Source organism: Podarcis liolepis (assembly GCF_965112155.1).
Source record: "Podarcis liolepis genome assembly, chromosome: 2".
Classification (NCBI taxonomy): domain Eukaryota; kingdom Metazoa; phylum Chordata; class Lepidosauria; order Squamata; family Lacertidae; genus Podarcis; species Podarcis liolepis.
Genome location: NC_139555.1, coordinates 61,946,839 through 61,960,473, shown reverse-complemented (window position 1 = coordinate 61,960,473; position 13,635 = coordinate 61,946,839). Strand labels below are relative to the sequence as shown.

Genomic DNA, 13,635 nt, shown 5'->3' with positions numbered 1-13,635 from the left:
TGTAGTAGGAAGGATTCAAATTACAGTCATACCTCAGAAGTCAAACAGAATCCATTCTGGAAGTCCGTTCAACTTCCAAAACATTCGGAAACTAAATTGCGGCTTCTGATTGGCTACAGGAAGCTCCTGCAGCCATTTGAAAGCACAGAAACCCTGCCGGACATTCGGCTTCCAAAAATAGTTTGCAAACCAGAACAATCACTTCCGGGTTTGTGGTGTTCAGGAGCCAAAATATTTGAGAACTAAGCTGTTCGAAAACCAAGGTGCAACTGTAGTGCAGTGGGAGTTTTTTAGTCAGTGCAAGCATTTCAGCTTCCCCCATGGAACAATACTCTCTCTCTCCCTCTGCTCCACTCTTCTGGGGTTGTCTCAACACTCCCCAGAGCCCATTTCTGGAGGTTTACAGGAGAGAAGCCCTGTTGTGCTAGCAGGAGCACTGGTGCTGGCTTCTTCTAGTGCAGGGGCAGGGGCCAGCAACATTTTTCAGCCGTGGGCCGGTCCACCGTCCCTCAGGACCACATGGTGGGCCAGACTATATTTTGGGGGGGGAAAGGAATGAATTCCTATGCCCCACAAATAACCCAGAGATGCATTTTAAATAAAAGCACACATTCTACTCGTGTAAAAACACTCTGATTCCCAGACCATCCGCAGGCCAGATTGAGAAGGCGATTGGGCCGGATCTGGCCCCCGGGCCTTAGGTTGCCTACCCCTGCTCAAGTGGGACTCATTAGCTGAATCCCACCCATTGTGTGTACACAGCCTTAGGGTGAGGAAGGAAATAGCACCTTAAGTGTGGTTTGGACATGCCTTCTTTGAAGCCACTTCTTTCACACATACAGTTAAAAAGTCACTAATGGCAAACTTGACTGAAAGTGGTTAACCAACCTATTTCCTGCTTTGTGCTTCCTCCTAAGCAGGAAGCACAAATCTTGATTTTTATATATTATTATTATTATTTATTATTATTATTTTAGAAACATTGTGACAGACAGAAGGCAAACCTGAGGATACGCTTCAAGCCCTCACTCTTCCAGCACGTAGGAACCCACTCCTCCCTCGCTGGTAAAATACAGAAGCTGAAAGTGAGTATGTGACGTCATAGCACTGGGAAACTGCATCCCTATGCATTGGGCAAATTTATATTGTAAAATGTGATAAGTTTTCAAATATGTGTAGCAGTTTAGGCAGGGAAAGCAGGTGCTTTCAAATGCAGGTGCCTTCCCTAGGGAAGAGAGGTCAGTTGTGCTTCTTCTGCAGAGAAGGAGTGGATGCTTCACTGACAGAGTATGAAAGAAATTGTTAATGGCTTGGAAGCAAAGGCGAGGCATCAGGGTCAGGAGCCAAGGGAACTGGAGCATGGCAGGTATCAACTCTGATTAATAGCTGCTAGCCAGCGTTCAGCAGCTATGTGTTGCAGCAGCTTTAAAAGCCTCATATCAGCAGTGTTCTTTGGAAAGTGAGTCTGGGCAGAGGACAGGAACGCCATGCAAACATTCAAGAGTTGTACTAGTTTCAGTGAGCTCTACCAAAACTACAATCTAAAGATCTAGTTCTAGGATTCTTAAGTTTCTTTCTTTCTTTCTTTCTTTCTTTCTTTCTTTCTTTCTTTCTTTCTTTCTTTCTTTCTTCCTTTTCCACCCTTTCCCAAGGAGAGGACTCAGGAGAGAGGGGTATTGCCAGAGGCATCACAGAAATAGGGAGTTTTGAGGATAGATTTGAAGACAGAGTGAGAAGGGCAATGTTGCATGTGTTCTTGGAAGGGAGTTCCAGGCATGTGGGGCAATGTGAGAGAAAGGGCAGACAGAAGTTGGGATGGGGTGGGAGGGAGGGAGTTTGAAGAGCAACAGTTATGCAAACTAATATTTGCTTATTTGTCTGTTTCTCTTTGCTTTATGTATACCCCTTAAAGATTTATTTATTTTTGATTAAGAGGACTATATATTTTTTCTAAACAAAAATAATAATAAACCGTCTTAGTCAGGGATATATTGACATACAAGCGTGGAAAGAAAAGGGGAGCCAAGGCCATGGCGTGCTTTTGAAGATAAGAGTGAGGGGTTTGTGCTGGATCCCAGGGTGGACAGGAGGCCAGTGCTGATATTTAAAGAGAGGCATCACATTGTCTGAGAGACTGGAGTGATGAGAGAGGTGAATGATAGAAATGAGGGGCCTGAGCAGTGACAACAGAAGCCCAGCAAGGAAAAGATACAAAGGCAGGAGATGACTGGCTTGTGAACCAGAGTTTCTTGCTGGGGTGTATTTTCACCATGTGCAGGCAGAAGTGACATGACTTTGGTGATGGACTGAATATATAGAGGGAGCAAAGCGGAAGGAGAGAACAGAGATAAAGCTAAGGTTTTTTGAAGCCCAAACAGCAGCCTGGATGGTGATGATGTTCATTGGCTCAGGGGATACAGAAGGAGAGTGAGGCTAGGGAGGAAATATTTAAAGCCCCCCTTAATTAAAGCAGCCCCACCACTGCCCATGCATCAGAATAGCAGTATTTCCATAAAAGTGCAATGGGAGTAGGAAACACAGTTTTATATAGTTTGAATTGTTTTGCTTTTACCTTGCATGTTGAGGACAAAGATTTTGGAAAGCAAGCGCTTCGAAAAGAACACGTCAACCCTCCTGCAGAAGTTAGCACCAGTCTGAAAACCTACCAGCACTTCTCCTTAGAGAAAGCGTATCTGAGGGAAGATTTCTTTTGGGCATTTACCCCCACAGCGGGTGACTTCATACGCTTTCGCTTCTTTAAGCCCCTACGCATTGAACGGTGAGTATATGGAGATTTGTGGAGGAAGATTAGCTTGACATTTAAAAGTCACTCATCCCCTCTCCCCTGTGGTAGAACATGAGTTCATCTGAAAGGCAGGTTGCATCTCATCCACTCATCACCCTGCTTCTCCCACATATGGCCTTTTAGCTTTCAGTTCTGCCTGCACAGCCTTACAGATAGTAAACTAAAGCACAGATGAAATTAATTGGCTTTTTCAGTTACAAAGGGAATTCTACCCAAGTCTCAGTGGTGCCCAAGTCACCTAGACCCCATCCTGCTTTCTAACAGGGTATGCTTAATTAGGTTTTGTTTGTTTTTGGTTCCGATACCATTGTGAATCATGTGTAGCGCTTTCATGAAAGTTCAGCCTGTCTGTGTGTGTTTCCTCCCTTTAGTGGCTCTATGAGGTTTTGCCTCATTTTGATACCACTAAGAAATATTCATCTACAATAGGAATGAGGAACCTGTGGCTCTCCAGATGTAACTAGACTCCAAATCCCATCAGTCCCAGCCATTGATATGAGGCTCATGAGCGAGAGAATTCTATTGCACTCATGTCTTGCTTGTGAGCTTCCCTTAGGCATTGGGCTGGCCCCTCTGAGAGCATAATGATAGGCCAAGCAGGGCTTTTGTGGTCCAGCGGTCTCTGGAGTGCCACAAGTTGCCATTCCAGGGGAGGGATTGAATGTAGTGCTGAGTTTATTGCATCAGCTTGCCAGACAGAATGATCTCCCTTCTCCGTCCCCCATGTGCTGGTCTAGGGGTTCCCCTAACACACACACTCCAGACAATTTAGGAAGGTGGTGGGAGGTGAGAGGGCAAAAAGTCCTATTGTGCTAGCAGAAGAATCTTGCACTGGCTTCTACTAGCAGAACTCATGAACTGAATCTGGCCCCTGGTCTACAACTTAAATCATGTGCAGGAATTATGGGGGAAATTGAATGTGGTATGTAGAAGTCCATTGGTTTGTCTGTTAAATTTCCCTGAGAATTTAATGTCCAGGGTGGGTGGGTGGGTGGGTGGGTGTTCTTCCTCTCCCTCTCGATTTGTTAACATGAGAATGTCTTGTGTGTGTGGCTTTATCCTTCCTAGAATCCGTTCAGGAAGCACAAGGAGTCACTTCTTACTTTTCCAGCTTGGTATCACTGAATAGTGAACTGTTCTCATCACAGGAGTAGATAATTGCACTTCTTACTGATATTCATTCATATGCGATGGAGTGCTTAATTTGCAAGCGCAATCAAACAATCAACCCATAATTAGTTGTTTGTGCACTTAGAGCCATCTTTCTCGCAAATGCGGCTTTCTGTGGGAAGAGAGGCCCCTGTTGGGTGAGCTTATGCCTGGTGGGGTCCTTCTGTGTTACATGCCCCGTGAAGCTGTGCATTCATTGCTGGTTCCTGCCCCACAGGTTTTTCTTTCGCAGTGGCAATATTGAACACCCTGAAGACAAGCTCTTCAACACAACTGTGGAAGTGTTACCTTTTGATGTAAGTTTACTGAGCTTACCATAGGAGTTCAGGTGAGGGGGGAGACAAAGGTTTAGGAGATTATAACCCAGATTTTTGTTACTTTGTGGTTGGATACCATGAGAAGAATATGTATGGGGTCAATGGGCTTAGCAATGGAAGCTTCTGAGAAGCCTGTGCCACCTAATCTGAATTCTAATTCTAATTCCTGAGGCATTTTTCCAAAACCTAGGAGCAAGCCTGCTTATTCATTCTTTATTTAAAGTACACTACCTATGGCAGGAAGAAGGTAGTCCTTACAAGGTATATTTTAATACACTTTTGGGGGGGGGAGGGTCCTTGAAAGCATAGAGAAGGTCTTCCAGCAACCAAGTATGCTAGAGTAATTCTGTGTCTCTGAAAAAGTAAACATTGCCTGATGTTTTATGACCATAGTGGTTTAAAATGTACCCGCAGCAGGCTGCCTAAATCCTCCTTGCTGGCTTTTTGCAAAGATTGTCTCTTTTCCTGCACAGAGTCTCCAGTCAGATAAGGAAGCCCTGCAGGAGGGAAGAGCAACAGCATTCAAGTACCACAGGACATCTGACGGCTACATACAGATAGGTAAATTGCTGGTTCAAGGCAAACAGCAGCCTGCTGGTTGTGGATAATGCACTGTGGTATGTTGCTGTTCAGATAACACAATTACGCAGACAGTGATTGCATGGAAAGTTTCAGGGGTGGGAGACAAGCTTATCTTGAATTAATTAGCATCCCCCACTCCACCCTTGACCTGGAATTTAGAGTGAAAGTCATTCACTCAGAACACACATGACATTTTTGTCATTTTCCCAAGGGTTAGAATTTGCATATGTCTTCATTTTAAAGACTTTGCTGAGGTGGATTTTCTTGGCTAACACTGTGCAAATGCAAATGTTGACAACACTGCAGAGGTCAAGAAGTACGGATAAACCTGAAGGACGGAAATAACAGCTTGATTATACAGTTAATCTCAAATTGTTCTTTGGGGCAGTAAAAAAAGAAAAGAAATGAAATGAAATGAAATGAAAAGTGTTTTCTCTTTAGTTCTCTTCTTAAGCACATTGATGTGTGGAATCAGGGGAGCCTGTTCTCATGTGGTGTCTTTTTATGATTGGAGTTTTGGCACTCAGTGGCAGAAACCATTTACTGATCCTGCTGCTCTTTCTGGGCAGCTTCCAGCATCATCTCTTCTGCCTACTTGCTTTCTGAAAACATTTGCAGGAACTAGGGGAGCAAATGGTTACAGGTTTACATCTTCCTGCCTGTAGGAATGGTATCTTCTCGTGGGTCTGAAACCCTACTCTGAGCACTTTCCACATGTGCCAGCCAGTGGCTGTGTCATGGTTGCTTTGTTACCGGTTGTTTTTGTTTTTTTAACAAGTCGAAAACCATGCAAGGGGTTGGACTTAGATGAAGTACTTCTGGCCCCAGTAACTTTCAGGTCTCACTGAGCATCTATGTGTCTGGGAATGGGGGAAGGAGGACATGGAAGAGGGATGTTTTGTATTTGAAAAGTTTCAGTAGCTCCAGGGAATAAGCAAAAGGGAGCAGGAACTGTAACATCAGAAGTGGTCCTCAGCTTATGCAGTTACTTTGTGTGAATCAGAGAATTCCTTGATTGTTGAGAGGCACAAGCTATAGCTGAGCAAGTATCATAGCTGCTCCTTGTAAGCAATCTGCGCATTCTTATTGCTAGAATGCCTTAAGCCTCATTTAGCACCAAGTCTGAGGCTGCGTACACATTAGTGGCTTAAAATGAAGCAAAGTCATTCTTCCCTGCCACTTTTCCAAGTCATATTTGCACATTTCTGTACACACCAGAGGTATGTCTTCACCCAAACTGCTTTAGCTGTTTGGTTTTGCTGTGCCTTCAAACCCCATTTACGAAGCTGTGATCTGCACATGCCCAGCCCAGAGGGTTTGCAGTCATCTTGAAAACAGGCTGTTTTGGAATTTGAATATGATTTATGAGCACAAAATACATGTGCTATACATCTCAATGTGAACTAAGTCCATATGTATATTTAGTTGTCTGTCTCTTTAAAAAGCCCTTGAGTAGGTATCCAGTCCTTTCCTGGCCACTGCTCACTTGTAATTTAAAGTCTCATTGAAGTGGCCTTTGGGGAACGTTAAGAGAAATAAGTTGAGAGTGGGAAGAGTTTAAGTGGTGGCAGGAAAAATGGAGACTCTAGCAGCGCAGGAAAGGCTTTACAGAATTTGGTGGACTTTTGAAGGCAGAGGAGGTGACTAGCTGGATAAGACAGGAAGTGCTTTTCCAGGCCTAGGAAACTCCATGATAGCTGCAGCAGGAGAGGGCAGCCAAAGTGGGATGATGTCACAATGTCCTTGTGCAAAACAGGGAAAGCAAGGAGAGAAGCAGAGGCAAATAAGAGAGTCTGCATTCCATGCCAGAGCTAGAAGCTTGGGTTTGAAGTGCAAAACAGCAGGGTACCAGCGTTCACTTGATGAGAGAGGTGACAGGATTCCACAGGGTGTGACAGGTGGGTGGAGAAATTTTACCAAAGGTGTTTCTAGTTGACACGAGAAAGGAAAGACTGCAGGCATATTGATCAGGACAAGACGTTACAGTAGACTTGGAGAGACAGGAACTGGTCGCAAATGATAATTTTAGCAGAGAGAAAATAATTGATTTGGGAGATGTTGAAGAGGAAACAGAGGCAATGCATGGTAATGGCTGGGTAGCAGAAAGAGAGAGGCAAGAATATTATTCCCTGCTGCTTTTAAGATGGCTGCTCATTTAATGCAGGCATAGATTTCAAGAGGACATCATATCCATACATATCTTCAGTTAGCAAGGGCAAATCTGTGGATCAATAGCTATTTCCCCTTCAAATGTGCAGAAGTGGGAACAGTCCTTTACCAGAGATGCGAGGGATGTAGGAAAGGGGGGGTGATGAGGACGGACCGCCCTGGGTGCCCTCACTGAGGGGGGTGACATTTGGCATGCCCCCCACCCGTGACTCCCAATTCTACCCCAAGCCGTCGGGGTAAGGGGGGAGCTGCGCCGCTTTGCCGGAGGCATTCCCCCCTTCCCCCTTCATTTTGACAGCTTGGGGGAGGCTTGGGAGTCGCGGGCAGGTGGCGCGCTGAATGTCTGCCATGGGCGGCTTGCTCCACCACCGGCTGCAGGGCACCTGAGTGGCTATCCTGCGCCTAGGAGGGCACCCTCTGTGCCATGCCCCCCTCAGGAGTGCGCCTGCCCTGGGCAGCGCAGCCATATGCTCTGCTGCTGCCAGATGCCACTTCTATGCACAGTGCTAAGAACAATTTATTTAATAGTTTTGTAGAGTTACAGGAACATATGCAACTACAAAAATGCCTGGAAGCAATAAAATAACATGCAGATGAAACTAACAAATTGTTTGCATGAAAGTTTGTGTCCTTCACAATTGTCATTGGGGTAAATCAAAGCACTGTGTTGTATGTATATACAAGCTTATGCCTTGCATGTAAAAGGCACCAGGTTCAGTCCTTGCATCACCAGTTAGCAGGGATCAGGTAGCAGGTAAAAGGCCTGTGATTTTGTGTGTGTATTTTTTATTCTGGTTTTTGTGCCAAAGTACAAGATGCCAGGAATAAAGTGGCTCTTACATTATGAACTGCAGGTAGCAGTATCTATGAGGATTTGTTGTTGTTTAGTTGTTTAGTCATGTCCGACTTTTTGTGACCCCATGGACCAGAGCACGCCAGGCACTCCTGTCTTCCACTGCCTCCCACAGTTTGGTCAAACTCATGCTGGTAGCTTCGAGAACACTATCCAACCATCTCGTCCTCTGTCGTCCCCTTCTCCTTTCCCAACATCAGGGTCTTTTCCAGGGAGTCTTCTCTTCTCATGAGGTGGCCAAAGTATTGGAGCCTCAGCTTCAGGATCTGTCCTTCCAGGGAGCACTCAGGGCTGATTTCCTTAAGAATGGAGAGGTTTGCTCTTCTTGCAGTCCATGGGACTCTCAAGAGTCTCCTCCAGCACCATAATTCAAAAGCATCAATTCTTCGGCAATCAGCCTTCTTTATGGTCCAGCTCTCACTTCCATACATCACTACTGGGAAAACCATGGCTTTAAGGAAAACCATAGCTTTAACTATAAGGATTAGAGCCCTGCAAATAAAGCATAGCAACTAGGAGATTGTGCTACAAACTGAGAAATCCCTCCTTCAAATACCACCCGTCATTTTGGCAAACTGCTCTTCTCTCAGCCTCAGCCATATAGCACAATACTGACTCTGATTTGCAGGCTTGTGGCAAGTATGGCAAGAGAGTATACACAAAGAACACAAAGTGTTAGGAAGTGCAAATGAAAGGGGACATGGTAGAAGTTTGTAAAATTATGCATGGCATGGAGAAAGTGGATATAGAAAAGTGTTTCTCCCTCTTTTGTAACACCAGAACTCATGGACATTTGAAGAAGCTGAAAGTTGGAAGAGTTGGGACAGATGAAAGAAAGTCCTTGTTCACACAGTGCCTAGTGAACTATGGAACTCACTGCCACAGGAGGCAGTGATGGCCATCAACTTGGATGTCTTTAAAAGATTAGACAAATTAATGGAGGGCAAGGCTATCAGTGGCTAATAGACATGATGGTTATATTCTACCTTCACTGTCGGAGGCAGTGTGCCTCTGATTACCACTTTCTGGGTAAGCAGACGGGCAGAGTGCTGTTGCTCTCATGTCCAGCTTGCAAGTTTCACACAGGTATGTGATTGGCCCCTGTGAGAATAGGATGCTGGACTAGATGGGTCCTGGGTCCAGCAGGCTCTTCTTATTTTCCTAGAATTCCTAATGGCCTTTGAAGACACTCCTTTCCTTTCCTTCTCCCTCCAGATTTCCATTTACATCAACAAGCAATGCTTTTTTCAGCAGGAACTCGCCAGAACTCAGTTCTGGCACCTCTTTTTCTAGAAAAAATAGCACTGACAACTGGCACTCTCCATGTGCCATCTTACGTGGGATGTTGCATGTGTGTGTAGGGGCACCCCCTTTATGTTACGGATAGTGCCATTTTCATTACATAAGGATCAGTACACAGAGAATGAATACACTATTTGTGTGTGTGAGAGAGAATGAGAGTGAGAGATTATAATACACGATAAAGCAGTGCCACCTACTGGACAGCTGCAGCTTTGCAAAGCATAAAAACATGGAACTAAATACAGTGGCACCTCGTCTAGTGTCCGCCTCGTCGAGCACCCATTCTGTCGAACGTCCGCGGCAAACCCAGAAGTACCAGAACAGGCTACTTCCGGGTTTGCCACATGTACAGATGTGCAAACTGCTCCGCACGCAGATGTGGCACTTTGGCCAGCATCCTTTTTGGCCAGCGACCGGGGCTCCAGAATGGATCCCGGTCACAAAACGAGGTACTACTGTAGTCCTTTAAGTTTCTTCAGGGGAGGAAAGATTTGACGTTTGCAGCCGTTCACACCACAACTTAGTGAAGTGATATTGTTTGGTGGTCTGTAACTGTCATGTTTATGTCTTGTTTGGATGTTGCTTCCACCTCCAGAAAGCTATTATTTGGGGACTGCTAATATGGAGGTCAGACATTGTGCTCCCTCATCATGTAATGTATTAAGATTAAGATTTCTCAAGAACTCTTTTTAAAACAGATGCCAATAGCCGCATCCTTCCTCTTGGGCAATATGGTATTTTCTTTCAGAAAAAACCTTTGTATGTCTACAGGGCATAACTCATTCACAAAGTGATTCTTACTACTACATGTTTGTTAGCTCTGTTAAAAAGGGAAGAGGTCAGTGTGTAAAAATTAGGCAGGAGGGGAAGCCAAACCCAGGAGGCTGCCTGCATTTGAAACATCTACACTGAGCTAGCAGGGGGTTTATCACTTGGTCATCACTAAATATTCAGATGTGTGTCTTGTGGCCTTTTAATGTTAACATGACCACGCCAGGCTTGCCATACATATTTGGGTGATAAGTGGCCCGTGACAGAGAGTAACCCTACAGCAAGTAGGGCAATAATATTGTGTGACATGCTCATCACTTGAAAATCCAGTCATGCGATTTCACACAAGGCGTGGTTTTTATAAACCGGGTCAGCTTGTAGAACAGTGGGTAGGAAACGTTTCCTCATGAGCACGTTCCCCTACAGCCAGTCACGTAAACTGAAAAGAGGAGTCAATTTTAGGTAGCTCTATTGACTTCTCTGAAAGAGGGAGATGGTGGCTTAGGAGCTACAGCAGTTACCATGGCTGACTGCATCTCACATTGCAAGCAGCGCCCCTTTGTTTGAGCACAGAGGCTCCAGTGCATGCCTTGACATTTCTAGGCATGGCTGCATATGCTGGAGCCAGCCTGCAGAAATGACCCCCTTTCACCATGGAGAGCTGAGCGTGCAGTGGTGTTGCTGCCACTAAGAGGAACTGAGAGTTGTCCTGAAGTTTTTTTTCTTCGTCCATTGTGCAGGCTCTTTTTCAAAGGGCATTGCTGAAGGAGAAGTGGACCCTTCCTTTGGGCCTCTGGAAGCAATACGGCTAACCATCCAGACTGACTCTCCCGTATGGATCATCTTGAGCGAGGTAATCTGTTTTCCCGGGAAAAACACCCTTTATAAGGGTGGTGATTACAGCAGCTCCCACTTAACCTTTCCGCCAACTGATGTGTCTAGGCAGGACAGGGGAAGAAAGTTCTTGAAAGATACAGTGTCTGTTTAGGGCCATTGCCTGCAATGCCCCAGACAATTCTATCTGGGGCACAGTGGGGAATTTTAAAATTGTGGCTTGTAACTGCCAGGGGCTGAGCACAGATGCCAGTTGGCAATGCAACCTGCCGGGGATTCTCTGGGTCTTTCCCCAGGCATGCATTCGGTAAGTAACCACAGTAATTGACCACAGTCCTCCACAGAGACAGGCTTAGCTTCCTGACAACCACCTTCACAGGAGCTGTCCCCCACCCCCCACAACTCAAGAGACCTACCTCCCAAAGCCAGAAAGGAGAATGTATGTTGCTTAGAAGATAAAACACACTTTGGTGCTCAGGTGAACAGGAGTAGTTTGCTTATTTGGTTGTTGCATGGGGCTTGTGCGGTGATGCAAACTGAGTTGGTGAAATAGAAGCTTGGTAGTCAGATCCTCTAGGGACGCAGGTGGTGCTGTGGGTTAAACCACAGAGCCTAGGACTTGCTGATCAGAAGGTCGGCGGTTTGAATCCCCATGACAGGGTGAGCTTCCGTTGCTCAATCCCTGCTCCTGCCCACCTAGCAGTTCAAAAGCACCTCAAAGTGCAAGTAGATAAATAGGTACCGCTCTAGTGGGAAGGTAAACGGCGTTTCCGTGCGCTGCTCTGGTTCGCCAGAAGCGGCTTAGTCATGCTGGCCACATGATCCGCAAGCTGTACGCCGGCTCCCTCAACCAGTAAAGCGAGATGAGCGCCGGAACCCCAGAGTCGGTCAGGACTGGACCTAATGGTCAGGAGTCCCTTTACCTTTACCCAGATTCTCTAGACAGCAGTTGCATCTGCCTGCAGCTGTCATTTTATGTCTCAACTGTGAAATCCCTCCCCATTTCCGACAGAGATTTCATGCTGTGATTTGCTTCAGGTACGGTTGTCCAGAAAAGACAAAACTCTTTTCGCTTGCACTTGGCATTAATTAATAGGGCAATATTCTAGAGGAGAAAAACAGATTTGCCAAGCTCTGACCTTTTTCTGTTGTTTTGCTAATCCCATGTACTTCCAGATATTCCTGAAGAAAGCTGATTGAACTTCAAGACACAGGGATAATGCACAACATGGCTGTCAGCTCTTCCCCTCTTCTTCCTCTTGTCTATGAAACTGCAGACACAGCAGAATAGGAGCAGCCTAGTCAAAGGTGCCTGCTGAAGGGCACCTGCTGCTCCCAGAACAGGAAGAAAATGTTGGTGGTGAAACTTGGCAGGGCCTTAAGGGTTTCTGGATCACATTTACCGGGAGAAGAGAAGCATTTTTCATGCACAGGTGCTGGACTGTATTTAAAAAATGAAGCACTAGTGCTGGCCTATCTTGGATCCAGCTGCTTCTGCAGCTACAAAAAGAGGACCTTGGAGACTAACTTTCCGTGTAAAAGATTTGTTCTCCCCCCTTCCTTTGAGCAAGGACCACACACTATTCCCATGCCTCTTCCTCCCCACCCCTACCCCTGGCCCCTTGGGTGTTGATTCCTGAATGTATCACTAAAGGGTGCATTTAGAAATACGGGTTTAAGGACTATGAAGGCTAACTGCGAGGGCAGCTCAACTGTCAAGCGAAGCACTGACCCATCTTGGGAGCAAAGCAGACTGCACCTCCGGCCCCATGTGTGTAAGTAAAAGCAGTTGCTGCAGACTAAAGCTGAGGATTAAATATGAGGGGTAACTGGTCTGGGGTGGGAGGGAAGGGATGTATGGAGGGAACAGAATGGCAGGGAAATGAAAAACCACACTGTGCCTGCCAGGGTTGTACATGTGCCCTTCATACAATAAGAGTTCCTGTCGAAGTCTCCAGTGTCTTCATGCCTTGAGAATGAGTGCTAAAGTCCATCCTTTTAAATCCATATCTGTTATTTACTGGTTGGTGTGAATTTTGGAGAAAAATAAACCATGTAGGCCAGTCCTCAAATGGTAGGGATTAGAGTAATTTAAAACAAAAAACCCCCCAATGTCTCTAGCTATACACTGGAATGCGTTATACTACTTTAATGTGCTGTATTTTTTATTATTGGATACATTTGATTTTTAAGTATATCTATATAAAATATATATATTAAAATGTGCACTGTAAAATTTTAATTCAACTTAAAGTGGCATGTTTTATTTTACTGGCTCTTTCATTAATTAGGAAAGTCAGAAAGGCAAAGCGTGATTTTATAGGGCTATTAAAAGTATGACATGCTTTCTGTACAGACACAGCTAAGACAGATTTTGCAATGGGGAGGATTTCTATTTAAACCAAAACCTACGGATACTTCCTCTACACAGTAACCTATTTAACACACTGGCCCTTAACGTCGTCAAACTTGCATGTTCTCCTCCTTTATCACAGGTATTCTCCATGCGATCCATTAGTGAACTCACAATGGTAGTAGGTTCCCTTTGATGGATAGCGCTGTGCACAAATGCAAGCAAAAGGGTGCAAAATAGTTGTGACCAAATCAAAGGCTGCCTTCCCACAGGCACTGAAGCTCACCACTGAGGCATAAATAAAAGCAGCATTGTGGTTTCCAACTGGAGCACAAAGTACAGCCATTTTGCATGGAGGAAGGTCCTGCGATATTGGAGAGTTGCAGCCACACAGAAGACATTACTGAGTTAAATGTATTGTATAAGGCAGCCACATGTAAGCAAAGGTTCAAGCAAAGGAAAAGGTTGATAGAAAACC

General features: G+C 45.3%; 1 protein-coding gene across 1 annotated transcript in view; it reads left to right on the top strand.

The window, feature by feature from the left end:
* The window catches only part of MGAT4B (alpha-1,3-mannosyl-glycoprotein 4-beta-N-acetylglucosaminyltransferase B), a 73,728-nt gene extending 60,677 nt beyond the window's left edge, over nt 1–13,051 (top strand). Inside the window, exons 10-15 of the mRNA XM_083488150.1 lie at nt 978–1,085; nt 2,586–2,779; nt 4,194–4,272; nt 4,767–4,854; nt 10,711–10,823; nt 11,981–13,051. Coding sequence (XP_083344276.1) covers nt 978–1,085; nt 2,586–2,779; nt 4,194–4,272; nt 4,767–4,854; nt 10,711–10,823; nt 11,981–12,004 — 606 coding nt within the window. The 3' untranslated portion in view covers nt 12,005–13,051. The remainder of the gene's footprint in view (nt 1–977; nt 1,086–2,585; nt 2,780–4,193; nt 4,273–4,766; nt 4,855–10,710; nt 10,824–11,980) is intronic.
* The last annotated feature ends 584 nt before the right edge of the window (nt 13,052–13,635 follow it).